The 13,968-nt window shown below is 39.4% G+C and overlaps 1 protein-coding gene across 1 annotated transcript; it reads right to left on the reverse strand.

The window, feature by feature from the left end:
• Positions 1 to 1,840: 1,840 nt before the first annotated feature.
• On the reverse strand, positions 1,841 to 13,724 carry LOC120473319 (adhesion G protein-coupled receptor G2-like). Its single transcript, XM_039663106.2, has 12 exons — positions 12,632 to 13,724; positions 12,389 to 12,551; positions 12,187 to 12,324; positions 9,954 to 10,067; positions 9,838 to 9,874; positions 9,645 to 9,745; positions 6,719 to 6,846; positions 6,320 to 6,585; positions 5,997 to 6,087; positions 5,632 to 5,915; positions 5,351 to 5,435; positions 1,841 to 1,941 (listed from the first exon to the last, which is right to left on the reverse strand). The coding sequence occupies exons 2-12, from the start codon at positions 12,521 to 12,523 to the stop codon at positions 1,875 to 1,877; spliced, it is 1,446 nt and encodes a 481-aa protein (XP_039519040.2). The 5' UTR covers positions 12,524 to 12,551; positions 12,632 to 13,724; the 3' UTR covers positions 1,841 to 1,874.
• Between the last annotated feature and the right edge of the window lie 244 nt (positions 13,725 to 13,968).

Here is a 13,968-nt window from a genome sequence, read left to right on the forward strand (position 1 = left end):
CCACACTGTCTTCCGTCCACAAGGAGACAAAATTAATTAAAAGTTTATCAAATAATTTTTCATTAACGAAAACAAAGGTTTTTGAAAGCGCTCTCCAAAGTACCCTTACAGAAAAACCACATGAGTTTCACATGTGCAAAAACACATGTGATCACATGTGACAATGTGGACATGTGATTTTGCACATGTGAAATTTAACATGTGAAATATGTGCAACACATGTGCTTTGCACATATTTCACATGTGCAAAAACACATGTGATCACATGTGACAACGTGGACATGTGATTTTGCACATGTGAAATATGTGCAACACATGTGCTTTGCACATGTTAAACATGGGAAACATGTGCTTTTGGAACATACCCCCATGTGAAACACATGTGATTACATGTGAAACCCATGTGATTACATGTGAAACCGTGGGATTGCATGTGAAACCCAAACCCATGTGATTGCATGTGAAACCCATGTGATTACATGTGAAACCCATGTGATTACATGTGAAACTGTGGGATTGCATGTGAAACCCAAACCCATGTGATTACATGTGAATCCTATGTGATTGCATGTGAAACCCATGTGATTACATGTGAAACCCATGTGATTGCAGGTGAAACCCATGGGATTGCATGTGAAACCCAAACCCATGTGATTACATGTGAAACCCATGTGATTGCATGTGAAACCCTTGTGTGATTGCATGTGAAACCCATGTGATTGCATGTGACAACATGGACATGTGATTTTGCACATGTGAAATATGTGCAACACATGTGCTTTGCACATGTTAAACATGGGAAACATGTGCTTTTGGAACATACCCCCATGTACACTGTGATCAAAGCTGAATTTTCAGCATTAGTATCACTTCAATGTCACATGATCCTCCAGTAAGTCATTCTAAAATTGCTGATTTGCTGCTCAAAAAACATTTACGATTATTATCAATGTTGAAAATGGTTGTATTGTGACAAAAAAAAAAGTGTGACAAATATAGTGCATGTTTTTTCAGGATTCTTCGGGGATTCTCCCCCTAACTGTAAGTGTTATAAAAACATGTCATCAATAGGTGAAATGCTCAAATCTTTCAACTGGATTTTATTAAGGTTCGAGTCAATAATTGGTTGTAATTGCAAAAACGTCACACTGAGACGATTATAGATGATCTCATTTACACCTCAGACACTGTGAGTTACATTGCACAATCTCACAGCGCCCTCTAGTGTTACACAAACTTAAATCATAAACACATATCAAATACATAACTGCAAACAAACCTGCAAAAAGAAACATTTAGTAGCCTACCACTGATATACTTATGTAGAATAACCAAATCAAATATTGCATATAATGCACAGGAGGTTCATGCCAGTATGGAGGCAATAGTATTTTTTTTAAATAATATAATATAATAAATATAAAATACAATATATTAATGCAATGTATAAAAGAAACAATATAATTTTCACTTTTGTTTAATACGTCAGAGCATAAGTCTACATGAAAACTGCATTATAATTATTTGAAACAAAATTCTTTTTACATGACATCTTTACAACTACATCAAGAAACAATTAATGAAATAATGATCATTGCACAATTTAAACATTCAAAAGTCAACAAACAATATATTTCATAACTAGGGTTACAGTTACCCTGAATTTACAATGCGAAAAAAAAATGACTTACAAAGTAGCTTCCAGTGACGATGTTCAAGTATGTGTTAAATTAATGTTAGTTCAAAATGTCTTAAGCTAATGTTCCCATTTATGATCCCATTATAAGTTATTACATCCCCCTCACTTTACAACATCTTAGAGATTATTATTAAACACGACTAGTATTCTGACCTTCTACTTTTGACTTGTTGTCTTAATTAAGCTCATTATAAACATTTTCCACTGCATTATCTCTGGATTGAACGATGGTTGTGGTGGATCTTATGAGGACAGGACAGGTCTGAGAGGCACGGGCAGCTGGCACACACTAAAAAGGTTTGGATGAAGTTGTGGAAATTGTTATGCATTTTAATTGATTTGAATTTTAATTTAACAAAACATAATTTAATTCTAATATAACATCTAGCCAGTTACTGGCTAATGACTGGCATCGATTAGGGAAAAAATGAAATGAACATTTCTTGTGGTTGTTTCACCAAGTACAATGTAAATGCAGATATCGGATATAGGTCCCTTTTAAAAGAAGTTGCAATCTGATACAGAATAAAGAAACGCCTGAACTGTAATTAATAAAAAAGTCGAAGTCGTTGCAAGTAGTTCATTTCGTTATGTACAACTCTCTCAAATTGTGAATTTGAGTGTAATTGTGGAAAATGTATATGTGTATGTATGCAAATGCAATTGTTCTACTTAATATACTGTTCAATGAGCTCTGGTGTACTTCCAATAAAAGAGACTGTACCCAATATTATATGATAACAAATAACAATAAGGTGGTTAGTTTAGCTAGTTTAGTATTTTTTAGACAAAGAGCAGTGCAATGAAAAAACAACCGATATAAAGTGATTTTAAAAAATAAATATGTAATATTCACCATCTACCTGGATTTGTTGTTGTCAGTCACACAGACTTGGAGATTGGAGTTTTCTGAGATGTCTGCAGAAATACAACATATAAGGACACTATGTAATGATGTTAGAATTTTGATTTTTTTTTTTAAAGCAACATACTTATCTAGCTTGAAGCACAACAGACGATCATCAGCCACAGCAAATTCAGATTTTGTCGAGACATAATTCCCCAAAACAGGCTGAGAGAGACTCAAGTTGAATTTTCTTTTCAATAAATGTAAGTAATAAATCTTAAAACATTTTCTTATTACATTCTTGAGATGAACGTCCACAGACTACGAGGAGAGAGAGTTTCATCCGTTCTCATATGAAGCCGTACGATTACGATCCTCAGCTCAGAGCCGCTGAAACACTGACATAAAGTTCATTTGCAAACATGAAAACAGACATTTGTGTTTTAGCTGAATTACAGTATTTTCTATGTTTTGCATTTTCCGTAACCAAATATGATCCCGTGTTTGATCAAGGAAATATGTGAATCCGCTGGCGTTTGGATTTAGTGTCATCAGGAAGATGTAGATTTGTTTTCCAAAACAGGTGCAGTAGCTTATAGTTTGTGTCTCTGACATGCATAAACATGGATTATAACTCTCATTATAAAACGGTTAGTTTGAATCCTTGATTCTGATTGGTCAAGAGCTGTGCTTTATTCACGATAAAACACGGCTATGACCGCTTCACCCAACGGTTCTATTGAGCGCTGCGCGACACTGCGGTTCTATGTTGTTTTTATTTGAGCTTTCATGCATTTTACACATTGGAGCGTTGTTGCGGTTCACGCTCAGGGACTATTTTTTCTAGCGGAAGGAAGGCTTTTAGTGATTTTACCTCAAAAAAGTTGCACTAATACATTGTTTTTTACTTTAATATTGTGTGGCAACCGTTTTATAAAAGCAATAAGGTACTCGAGGCAAGTGCTGTATCATGAATAAGTAACGGCTGAAGGGGTTACTCCGCTTCGCGTCGTGCCTAACAACGCCCTTCAGCCGTTACTTATTCACGATACAGCACAGCCTCTCGTACCTTATTGGCTACATAAATCTAACAGTATTAATATTCATCACAATTAGTGTTGTCACGGTACCAAAATTTCAGTATTCGGTACCAATACCAGTAAAAATTCACGGTTCTCGGTACCAATTTCGGTACCAAAGCTTAGTTTAAATTTACATATATTTAAGTGTTTATCACGGTTACAAGTATGGAAACTGTACATTTGCATTATAAACACTTTAGAAAATTAGATAAAATGACCTAAAATAAACAATAGTATACACTAACACATTTTTAAAGTTGTTTGTAAAGTTCTAATCCGTTAACATTTATTTAATGCACAATGAATTAAGTGAACAAACATGAACAATCAAGTGTTTCTATTAAATAACATTTAAAAACATTAATTAATGTTGTAAAAATATATTGTTCACTCCATGTGTTGATGTGAACTAAGTAATGTTGATGAATGGTAGCTATCTTATTGTAGCATTACCAAACTATACAGGAGATAAAACATGTTTTATTTGACTTGAGTGTACTTTTATTTAATCTAAAACTGCATTCATATTTAATTTTGAAAAGGCTTTTTAAACCTGCTGAGTTATAAAGGCAAGAATACGCCTAGAACTGGCACTGACATTAAATGACATAAATAGGGATGCATGGATACTAATACCAGTACTCTGGTGTCGGGTAGATACTACTGTGCTCATGTACTCGTAAAACTACCCCGAAAGCACTTTAGAGGCCGTTCACATATCGCGCGTGTTTTTTATTATTATATTTTTGCACGTGCTTATTCTTTCCAAAGCGCATGCTCTCACGCGGCGTCTGTCGTTGCTATGCAACGAGTTTTTATTATGAGCGCGCTTGCCTCGCGCTTATATTTGAAATTGCTAATTTGCATGTAATCGGCCTCTTATGGCAACGTGACATTAGCCTAATCCAAAATATTTCCATGTGTGGCTCTTTCCTCCTTTCGTGTCAACAAGTGGATTCAGAGAGAGAGCATATCAGCGTTAATGAAGAGGACGCAACTGTGCACCTTTCAGACAGCGCGTCTAGAACTGGATTAACCTGGTACTCAGTACCTAGAAAAGCTGGTACCGTAACATTTTTTTTTTTTAGTACCGAAGTACCGAGTTTTTTGACAACACTAATCACAATTTAATGCGCCACAACAAACAAGACGGTTTCAGTAAAGATCATCACAGATATTTGTCATTTATTGAGTGATTTCAATAATGTTGCACATTTTAGGGTCATAATTTAACATTTTAAACAGTTCTCACTAAAGATTATAAACATGACATCATATAAACATTTCTCTTTGGTGAGAATTAAATTTTAAAAACAGTTCCCCCTTAAACAGCAACTCAGTTTAAGAAATCAGTCTAAGAGACAAAGGAGAAACCCAACCAAATTAGCTTTGGTTAAACCGGCTTATAATAATTTCTCTATATGTGTAAGCTAGATTTATGCCTATTTTTTCACATCTTCATGGACGCCACAATGATTCCCTTGTGTGTTCATATTTTTCCTTGTAATAATGTAAGATTTGCAATGGGAACTGCTGCGTCTGTGTAAATGAGAGAAGAATGTGCGTTGTGCACACTGTACATTATGGCCAAGCATGTGCCTTTAAAATTACATCTACTAATTACATCTAATAACATGCCACTGACTTAAGACTAGCTTTTTCCTGGTCAAATTAAATATTTTCAGTCATTAAACATTAATGCTGGATTAAACGATGGTTGTGGTGGAGCTGGAGCTTTCTGGATCATCAGAGAAATTTCCCGCAACATCATTATGAATGTGGTTGTAATACAGGAAGAGGAAAAACCCTGAAAAAACAAACAAAAACGATAAGAGAAACATCTTTTCTTTTAAGAGAAACAACACTAATTTAAATGCATTCAATGTATCATTAAAGGTGCAGTATGTAAAATTGACAGCTAGTGGTTGAACTGGGTATTGCAGTCCAAATTCAAAATATTGGAGAGGGTCTATATATTGCTTTTGTTTGAGGGTTTTTCTCACCCTGAAACGAGTTCAAGAAAGTGAAGATGTAGTATGAGGGGATGAGCATCGGTCCATAACTGAAGAACGCCACAGCCCACGTCAGGCCGAAGAGCAGGAACAAACTCAACACCATCATCAGCTGCTTTCTGAACGTGCAACTCTTGCCGTCAGCCACTTTTATGTGTCGGGCTTGGACAATCTTAGTGACGATCATGATGAAGACTCCTGTCGTGAAGATGAAGACTAAAGCGTAGTAGCCAATGTTCACTATGTAGTGAATTAACGGATCTGTAATCCAGCACCTTTAATTAAAAGAGAAGAGACAATGTTGACCTGTTAAAAGCTTCATAATTTCATGCATGTGTGACATCAGAACAACTTACATTCGTGTGTTTTTTCCAGATGTTGCTGTTATAATCACTTCTTTATATTCTCCTAATGAAACAACAGCTACGACTATTGGAGCCGGAATCACTGAAAGCACACGGAGACAAGGGTTATTATTGGTAACTAAAAATGTGAATGCCAAAGAAAATACTAAAATAACACGGATGGAGACAAATTTTAGTGACTGCTCAGATGCTCAAAGGAACGGGTCAAGAAAAGGACAGAAACACATAAAAGTATCATGACAGTTGATATGTCTTATGCGCAATATATTTTCTAAAGTGAACACTATAACAGGTGATTTCTCCATGTAACTCACTCCAGCCGAACACGGTGATCTTCCTCATGTAGTTTTTGATGGTGACGTTCTGTCTGATGAGCCATAAGTACATATGAAGAGCTTTAATGAAGAACCAGTTGAATGTAGCCAGCATTGAGTAATGCATGAGCAGCGCTATGAAGACGCACGCAGCCTTGTCTTCTGTGTTGGCGATACTCTCGTTTGACAAAAAGGATAGATTCAGGAGAAACAAAGCCACAAACATGTTCATCAGGATCTTCGTGGCCTGGTTTGATTTGGCTTTCCTGTTCGAATATAAAAAGACTGTATTTGTAACATGCATTTATGCTTTCTCAGATGCTTTTATCTAAAAGAGGAGCATAAGTGATTGGTCAAAGAACTTAAAGTAGCTGTATGTTATATTTTAAGATACTCTACCGTAATAGGAAATGCATGAACAGACCGACGGACAGGAAAAACATGGAGATGCCACAGCCGATAGAAGAGATGAAGCTCAATGCTTCCACATTCTCCGCTGTGCTGTTTAGATTTACACCTGGAGGAGACTGAGCAGAGAAAACATCTCGGGTTATGACCATAACCCTTGTTCCCTGAGAAGGGAACGAGACACTGCGTCGAGAATCAACACTTTGGGGACGCTCCCTTAGCATGCGCCTCTGAAGAATGAATGAAACTACTCCGATCCTGATTGGTGTTGCGTCAGGACGTAACATGTGACGGCATAACCGGAAGCATAAAAGTGACGCTGACACATACCAGCCTCGCGATGAAGCAAGACCCCTGTACCCTGATTTTATTATATGCAGGACCCATGCAGATATGTTGGGAAGATGATACCAAGCCTCTACAAAATATACTAAGGGAACCAGCCTCTCGAGGCTGGCCTCTGGTGTTCTTCGAGCATCTGTCTCGACCCCCTGAAGCAGAAGACCGGCAGGCTGTAGTCGATTCGGTTTTTGTGACCATAACTGACGTTCTTTGTTAGAATATATTCGCTGGAAAGAGATGCGGCCCGAAGCGTCGTTGACGGCGGGCAACACACATCGTTTCCTACAGGGCTCCGCTGCTAGAACAACCTCGGTTGCCCTGCAACGGACGGGGCAGCCCGCAGAGGTCTCACCACTCCGACTAGGACTTCATCCCTGAAGCCCTCCTAGCCTGAATGACGCTCCTCTGGCTGGAGGGCTTCGACTGAGAGCGTTTCCTCTGTTGCCAAGCTCCCGGAGGAGGGGCTCTAGAGGAAAAGCTCTCTCTCGCCTCTGCACGATGTGAGGAGCTGGTTGATGGCTGGGGCTGATCTCTTTGCCCCACCCTACTCGATTTAGACTTGGCCTTACGGGGGAGGTACCGTAAGATTGTTGCGAAGAAGGCGAAGAAACAATCGCAGATTGTTTCTTCGCCTCCTGAAACCTGTCGACGATCGATGTAACAGCGTCGCCGAACAGGCCAGAAGGCGAGAGCGGCGCATCCAGCAGAAAAAATCTATCTTTTTCTTTTATACCTGATAGATTTAGCCACAGATGCCTCTCAGTGGCCACCATACCTGCCATAGAGCGGCCAGTGGCACGGGCCGTCTCTTTTGTGGCCCAGAGAGACAAATCTGTGGCCTTGCGCAACTCTGCGATGTCCTCAGGAGTTGGCCCCTCCCCCTAGTCTAAATCTTTCAGGAGATCGACCTGCCGGCGTGTAAGCCCTGCCTACTAAAGCAGATGTATCTCTGCAGATTTTACTAGGCACTGCAGTGCCGGGGTCTTTAGGGAAGATGCCCGCCTCAGGGGAGAGGTAACCTGCTAAGGCAGTGTTTCCCAACCCTGTTCCTGGCGGCACACCAACACTGCGTGTTTTCTTTGTCTCCCTAATCAAACACACCCGATTCAACCCATCAGCTCATTAACCCACCTGATTATGAGCTGATGGGTTGAGTCAGGTGTGTTTGATAAGGGAGACAAAGAAAACACGCAGTGTTGGTGTGCCGCCAGGAACAGGGTTGGGAAACACTGTGCTAAGGCTTCCTCTACTTTAGGCTTCTTCCCATAGCCCATGTCCCGTGCCCCCATAACATAATCGACCATACTGGGATTGGAGACACTGGACGAGTGCGGTTTATCCCACGATCTCGAGATCTCTTTATGAGATCGGGGGAAAGCGGCAAACCCCGGCGCTGAGGCTGTGACCCGTGCCGCAGGAAACGTTTGCTTTTCACTTGCGTTCCCTGCTCATCCTGTGGCCAGCTGATGTTAAGTCTGGCCACGGCACGAGTCACAACCTCTACCAGCTCCTCACAACCTTGGCCATGAACTGGCGCGCCCACCTCATGGTCATCCGCATCAATGCTGAGCACATCTAAGCATCGGGACCTGATCGCGGGCAGAAGAAGCTGCAATGCGGGCTCCTGCACCACTCTCAGGGGCTACGGGATCCTCAGACGAAGAATGAGAAAGTGCCTCAGCAGCACTTTCAAACAACACAAACACCATCAAATAAGACAGACAGTTTTCAACACAGAGCGCTTGGTGAAGAGCGAAAGCCGGTATGTGTTTGTGTCAGCGTCACTTTTATGCTTCCTTTTATGCCGCAACACCAATCAGGATTGGATTAATTTCATTAATACTTCAGAGGCGCACACTAAGGGAGCGTCCCCAAAGTGTCGATTTTTGACGCAGCGTTGAGTTCCCTCGAAAGGGAACAACAGAAACGCTCAGATCAACTGGATGTTTTTTTAAAAAACTATTGTTGCTTGTAAACAAAAATCAGATCTTTAAATTTGAAATGCATTTATCTATTGCGTTTCTTTATTGAACTTGTGCAAGTTCACTAGCATATAGACGTGGACTAAAAGACACTGACATTGATTTCATGGGGTCTTTAAATGAATCTCTGAGGCCCCGTCCACACTACTGCATTTTCGTTTAAAAAACGGAGACCTTTTGCTACGTTTGCACCTCCCGTCCAGACTAAAAACGAAGACCTAAAATGGAGAAGTTTAGAAACACTACAGCTCCGTTTTGCGTTTTGAATCTCCAGAGGGCGTTTTAGTGTAGACGAGACAAAACGGAGGTTTTTAGAAACGCTGACGCAGGGGCTGACGCTCTGCTCTATGATTGGCTGTTATCAGTCATGACGTATCCTTCCCTGATTCGTTAATCACTGTTTACACCGGCACGCGCATGCACAGTGTTGGTGAATGGTCACGTGATCCGCGTTTTCAGTCGTTTTAATGTGGACGGAGATCATTTCTAATACGCAGATAAAACGCTGGTGTGGACGGAGATCTTATTAGTTTTAATTCTCCGTTTTTAAACGAATACGCAGTAGTGTGGACGGGGCCTGAGAAGCTTCTCACCATCAGCACTGCAAAGAACGTCAGATGTGAACATGAGCACTGTATAGTGTTTTTGTTGATTTTTTTGGTCGCACAGCCAAACGTCGTCCATGTTAGATTTCCTTCAAAGAAAAGAGAGAGAGAGGAATGAAATGTATCAAATATTTTAGGTTTGTTGATAGGACCTGATCAATACAGCCATACATAAATGTACCTTTGCCATCCCAAGAACTGCAAGACGCCTCGCCGACCTGTAAGAACATTTTTATTGTGCTTCCACAGTGTCTGATTATTATAACAAAATAAGTTTCACAACAAAACCTTCATTACCAGTTCTTTCTGTGTAAAGAACATTTCTATTTTGTTGGTAAGGTTGGAGATTTTGGCCCTCATCGTTATTCCATAAACCTCATTGTTCAAAACAGTGTAATTTTTAGTTTCAACCTAAATAAGAAATAGAGAAATTCAAATATAAACACATGTGAATACAATAGATAAAGCATTTGCTAAAAGAATAGTTTTAACTCATTAATGTCTCTTATGCTGTTACTTTTCACTGGAACACAAAAGTGGATTTTTCAAATCTTTTCAAACAACAATTCATAATCTCAAAGAGGACAAAAAACACCAAAGAAGCATCATAACAGTAGTGGTTATGACATAATATAGTAATACCCAGCTAGTTCAAGACATTTGTGTCTTTATGGAAAAATGATTATTGTAAATCTGAAAATATATGAAAGGGGGGTGGGGGGTACGATTTCACTTTTTTCATTTTAAATAGTGTGTAATGTTGCTGTTGGTGCATGAACAGTATCTGCAAAGTTGCAGCGCTGAAAGTTCAGTGTAAGCAGAGATATCGTCTTTTAAAAATCAGGAAGTATATATTCTACAAAAAATGACTGGATTGGGACTACAGCTGGGTTATGGTACGTCACTAACCCACACATTTGCATTAACCACACCCTCCGGAATATGCAGAAAAGGGCATGCGCATATTTCTGCAGCTCGTCGAGTGTGTTGTGTTCACCCAGCTGTCAGTTCTTCTGTGTTCGAGCTTCCCACGGACGCTGTACTTCTTCAACAATGGATACTATTTATGTTTGATTATGTTCCTGAAAATGACAATCGTAATCTAGCTCTCTGTGCTGCGCATTTACGAAAGACAGCTTCCAGAATCTCCACGAGTTCAACACCGGATTTAACAAGAAACTGTTACTAAAACATGAAGCTGTTCCAACTTTAAAACCAGAGGCAGCAGTTGTTGGGCCACAACCTATAAGTAGGCTAAGACTTAATCATTTTAAATGTATTTGCATGTATAATTCCAGACATAGCCTTGTGTTTTATTTTTTTTCAAATGCCATCGCTGGCTTTATAGCCACTAGGCTACTAGTTATGCTATTTTGTGTCTACGACAAACGCGTACAAACTTTATGGACCTGAATTTTGTATAAGTACTAATCTTTTAAACGTTTTTTTCATGTATATATGCTTTATGACGTTATTTTCGATTTGATCAAGAACGTAAACTAATGCCACGCTGTTTGAGTAACATTAGTAGCCAGTCAGTTGCCATTGTTGCCAGTCAGATGCTATTGTGTAATACAAACGTGTATATGGTTAAAAAATGTAGCACATTATCATTCAGAAACGTTTAGTAAGAGCCGTGTGTGGTGACGTTCTGCTTGACTCTCTTCATCGCGGCTTTAACGTGACATCATGACTTTTGCGTAAACATACACGCCACTTTCGAGTCAAGTGGCGTGTTATCTCTACGCATTTTGAGCTATCCGCGTGTATACGCGTACAGTATGTCTACGCCATTAACGTCCGCGTCATTCTGCGTGTCTGTACATGCTGTCAAATGTACGAGCGAAACGAAGCAAAATGTACATCTACATCTGGGGAGCTATCTTTTTTTCCTAGGATCGTGAGGGAACACTCATAAATGCCATTAACCCCAGTGACGGTTAAGTTTAGGGACGGGGTTGAGGTAAGTCATATATTTATATATACAGTAATAACGTTAAGTCAATGGCATTCATAAACACGCTGAAAAGCGATTATGCGTGTTGATAGCATGCCAAAAATGGAAATACGAATTGGCGTGTCATACACGCGCTACTTCATGAGATCAGCCTGGATTCTGCCTCAAACTGATACTGCAGTTCGACACTATTATTTACATCTGGACCGGAGCTCATGACATGCACGTTTCGCCCGTAAGGGTAATTGGCGTTAACATTCCGGACAACGTAAGCGACAGTTTAGCCAATCACAACACACCGGCCTAAACTAACCAATCTGAGCCCACTGCCTGTTTCTGAGGGAGAGGTTTCATAGACTCAGGAAGTCAACCGCTCGTTCGAGGACAGAGGAGAGCGCGGCTGACAATAAAGGTGAAGTTTATGAAAAATAAATACTTTTTAAAAAAGAAAAACCACGAATACATGTTATATTGCACCCCATAAACACAATCATGCAAAGGAAAAAACAGTCAAACCCCCCCCCCCTTTAAAATGTTCAAACATGGAATTTTAAATGTTTTTATTTTGAGTACCTTTCCCATGTTTTTGAACCGTAGAACTACAAGTACTGCACGTCCGTTGTTTTCCAGTCGTGATTTATTAGAGGCTTCACTGGGAATCCTTACATACCAGGGAATGTCTGTGTTCAGGTCACTTTGACAATCAGTGACCTGTGGGAAAAAAAGCATAATAAATAAGAAATAATACCATGTTTTATTGTTTCTCAAGTCTTACGTTTATCCTGTTCGGATCTGAAGAGTAACATGTGTCTCTGGTTTCTGTGTTCTCGTCTTGTATGTGAAGAAGACCAATAACATCCCCTATGACAATCTGTGCTTTGCTTATATTGTTGTTTTCCATCTCTTCCATCTTAGACTCCAGATTGTCCAAGGCTTCTCTGCAAAATTGAAAAAAAATATCTCTGTATTCTGTTATAACAGTTTTAATTCTTGAAAGACATGGTAACAACACACTTACGATGCTTTTGAAGGATTAATAAATCCATTATTGTCTTTTAGATAATCTGTAGTTGAACTGTTAGTTGTCTTAGATGATGTGAAACTGGTTGTTGGATTGTTAGTTGTCTCAGATGATGTGAAACTGGTTGATGGTTTCTTAGTTGTCTCAGATGTTGTGAAACTGGTTGTTGGATTGTTCGTTGTCTCAGATGATGTGAAACTGGTTGATGGTTTCTTAGTTGTCTCAGATGATGTGAAACTGGTTGATGGTTTCTTAGTTGTCTCAGATGTTGTGAAACTGGTAGTTGGATTGTTAGTTGTCTCAGATGATGTGAAACTGGTTGATGGATTGTTAGTTGTCTCAGATGATGTGAAACTGGTTGATGGATTGTTAGTTGTCTCAGATGTTGTGAAACTGGTAGTTGGATTGTTAGTTGTCCCAGATGTTGTGAAACTGGTAATTGGATTATTAGTTGTCTCAGATGTTGTGAAACTGGTTGATGGTTTCTTAGTTGTCTCAGATGTTGTGAAACTGGTAATTGGATTATTAGTTGTCTCAGATGTTGTGAAACTGGTTGATGGTTTCTTAGTTGTCTCAGATGTTGTGAAACTGGTAATTGGATTATTAGTTGTCTCAGATGTTGTGAAACTGGTTGATGGTTTCTTAGTTGTCTCAGATGTTGTGAAACTGGTTGATGGTTTCTTAGTTGTCTCAGATGTTGTGAAACTGGTTGATGGTTTCTTAGTTGTCTCAGATGTTGTGAAACTGGTTGATGGTTTCTTAATTGTCTCAGATGTTGTGAAACTGGTTGTTGGATTGTTCGTTGTCTCAGATGATGTGAAACTGGTTGTTGGATTGTTAGTTGTCCCAGATGTTGTGAAACTGGTTGATGGTTTCTTAGTTGTCTCAGATGTTGTGAAACTGGTAATTGGATTATTAGTTGTCTCAGATGTTGTGAAACTGGTTGATGGTTTCTTAGTTGTCTCAGATGTTGTGAAACTGGTTGATGGTTTCTTAGTTGTCTCAGATGTTGTGAAACTGGTTGATGGTTTCTTAGTTGTCTCAGATGTTGTGAAACTGGTTGTTGGATTGTTAGTTGTCTCAGATGATGTGAAACTGGTAGTTGGATTGTTAGTTGTCTCAGATGATGTGAAACTGGTAATTGGATTATTAGTTGTCTCAGATGTTGTGAAACTGGTTGATGGTTTCTTAGTTGTCTCAGATGTTGTGAAACTGGTAGTTGGATTGTTAGTTGTCTCAGATGTTGTGAAACTGGTAGTTGGATTGTTAGTTGTCTCAGATGATGTGAAACTGGTAATTGGATTATTAGTTGTCTCAGATGTTGTGAAACTGGT

This window comes from Pimephales promelas, chromosome 15 (genome assembly GCF_988280905.1).
Source record: "Pimephales promelas chromosome 15, fPimPro1.hap1.1, whole genome shotgun sequence".
In the NCBI taxonomy this organism is placed as follows: domain Eukaryota; kingdom Metazoa; phylum Chordata; class Actinopteri; order Cypriniformes; family Leuciscidae; genus Pimephales; species Pimephales promelas.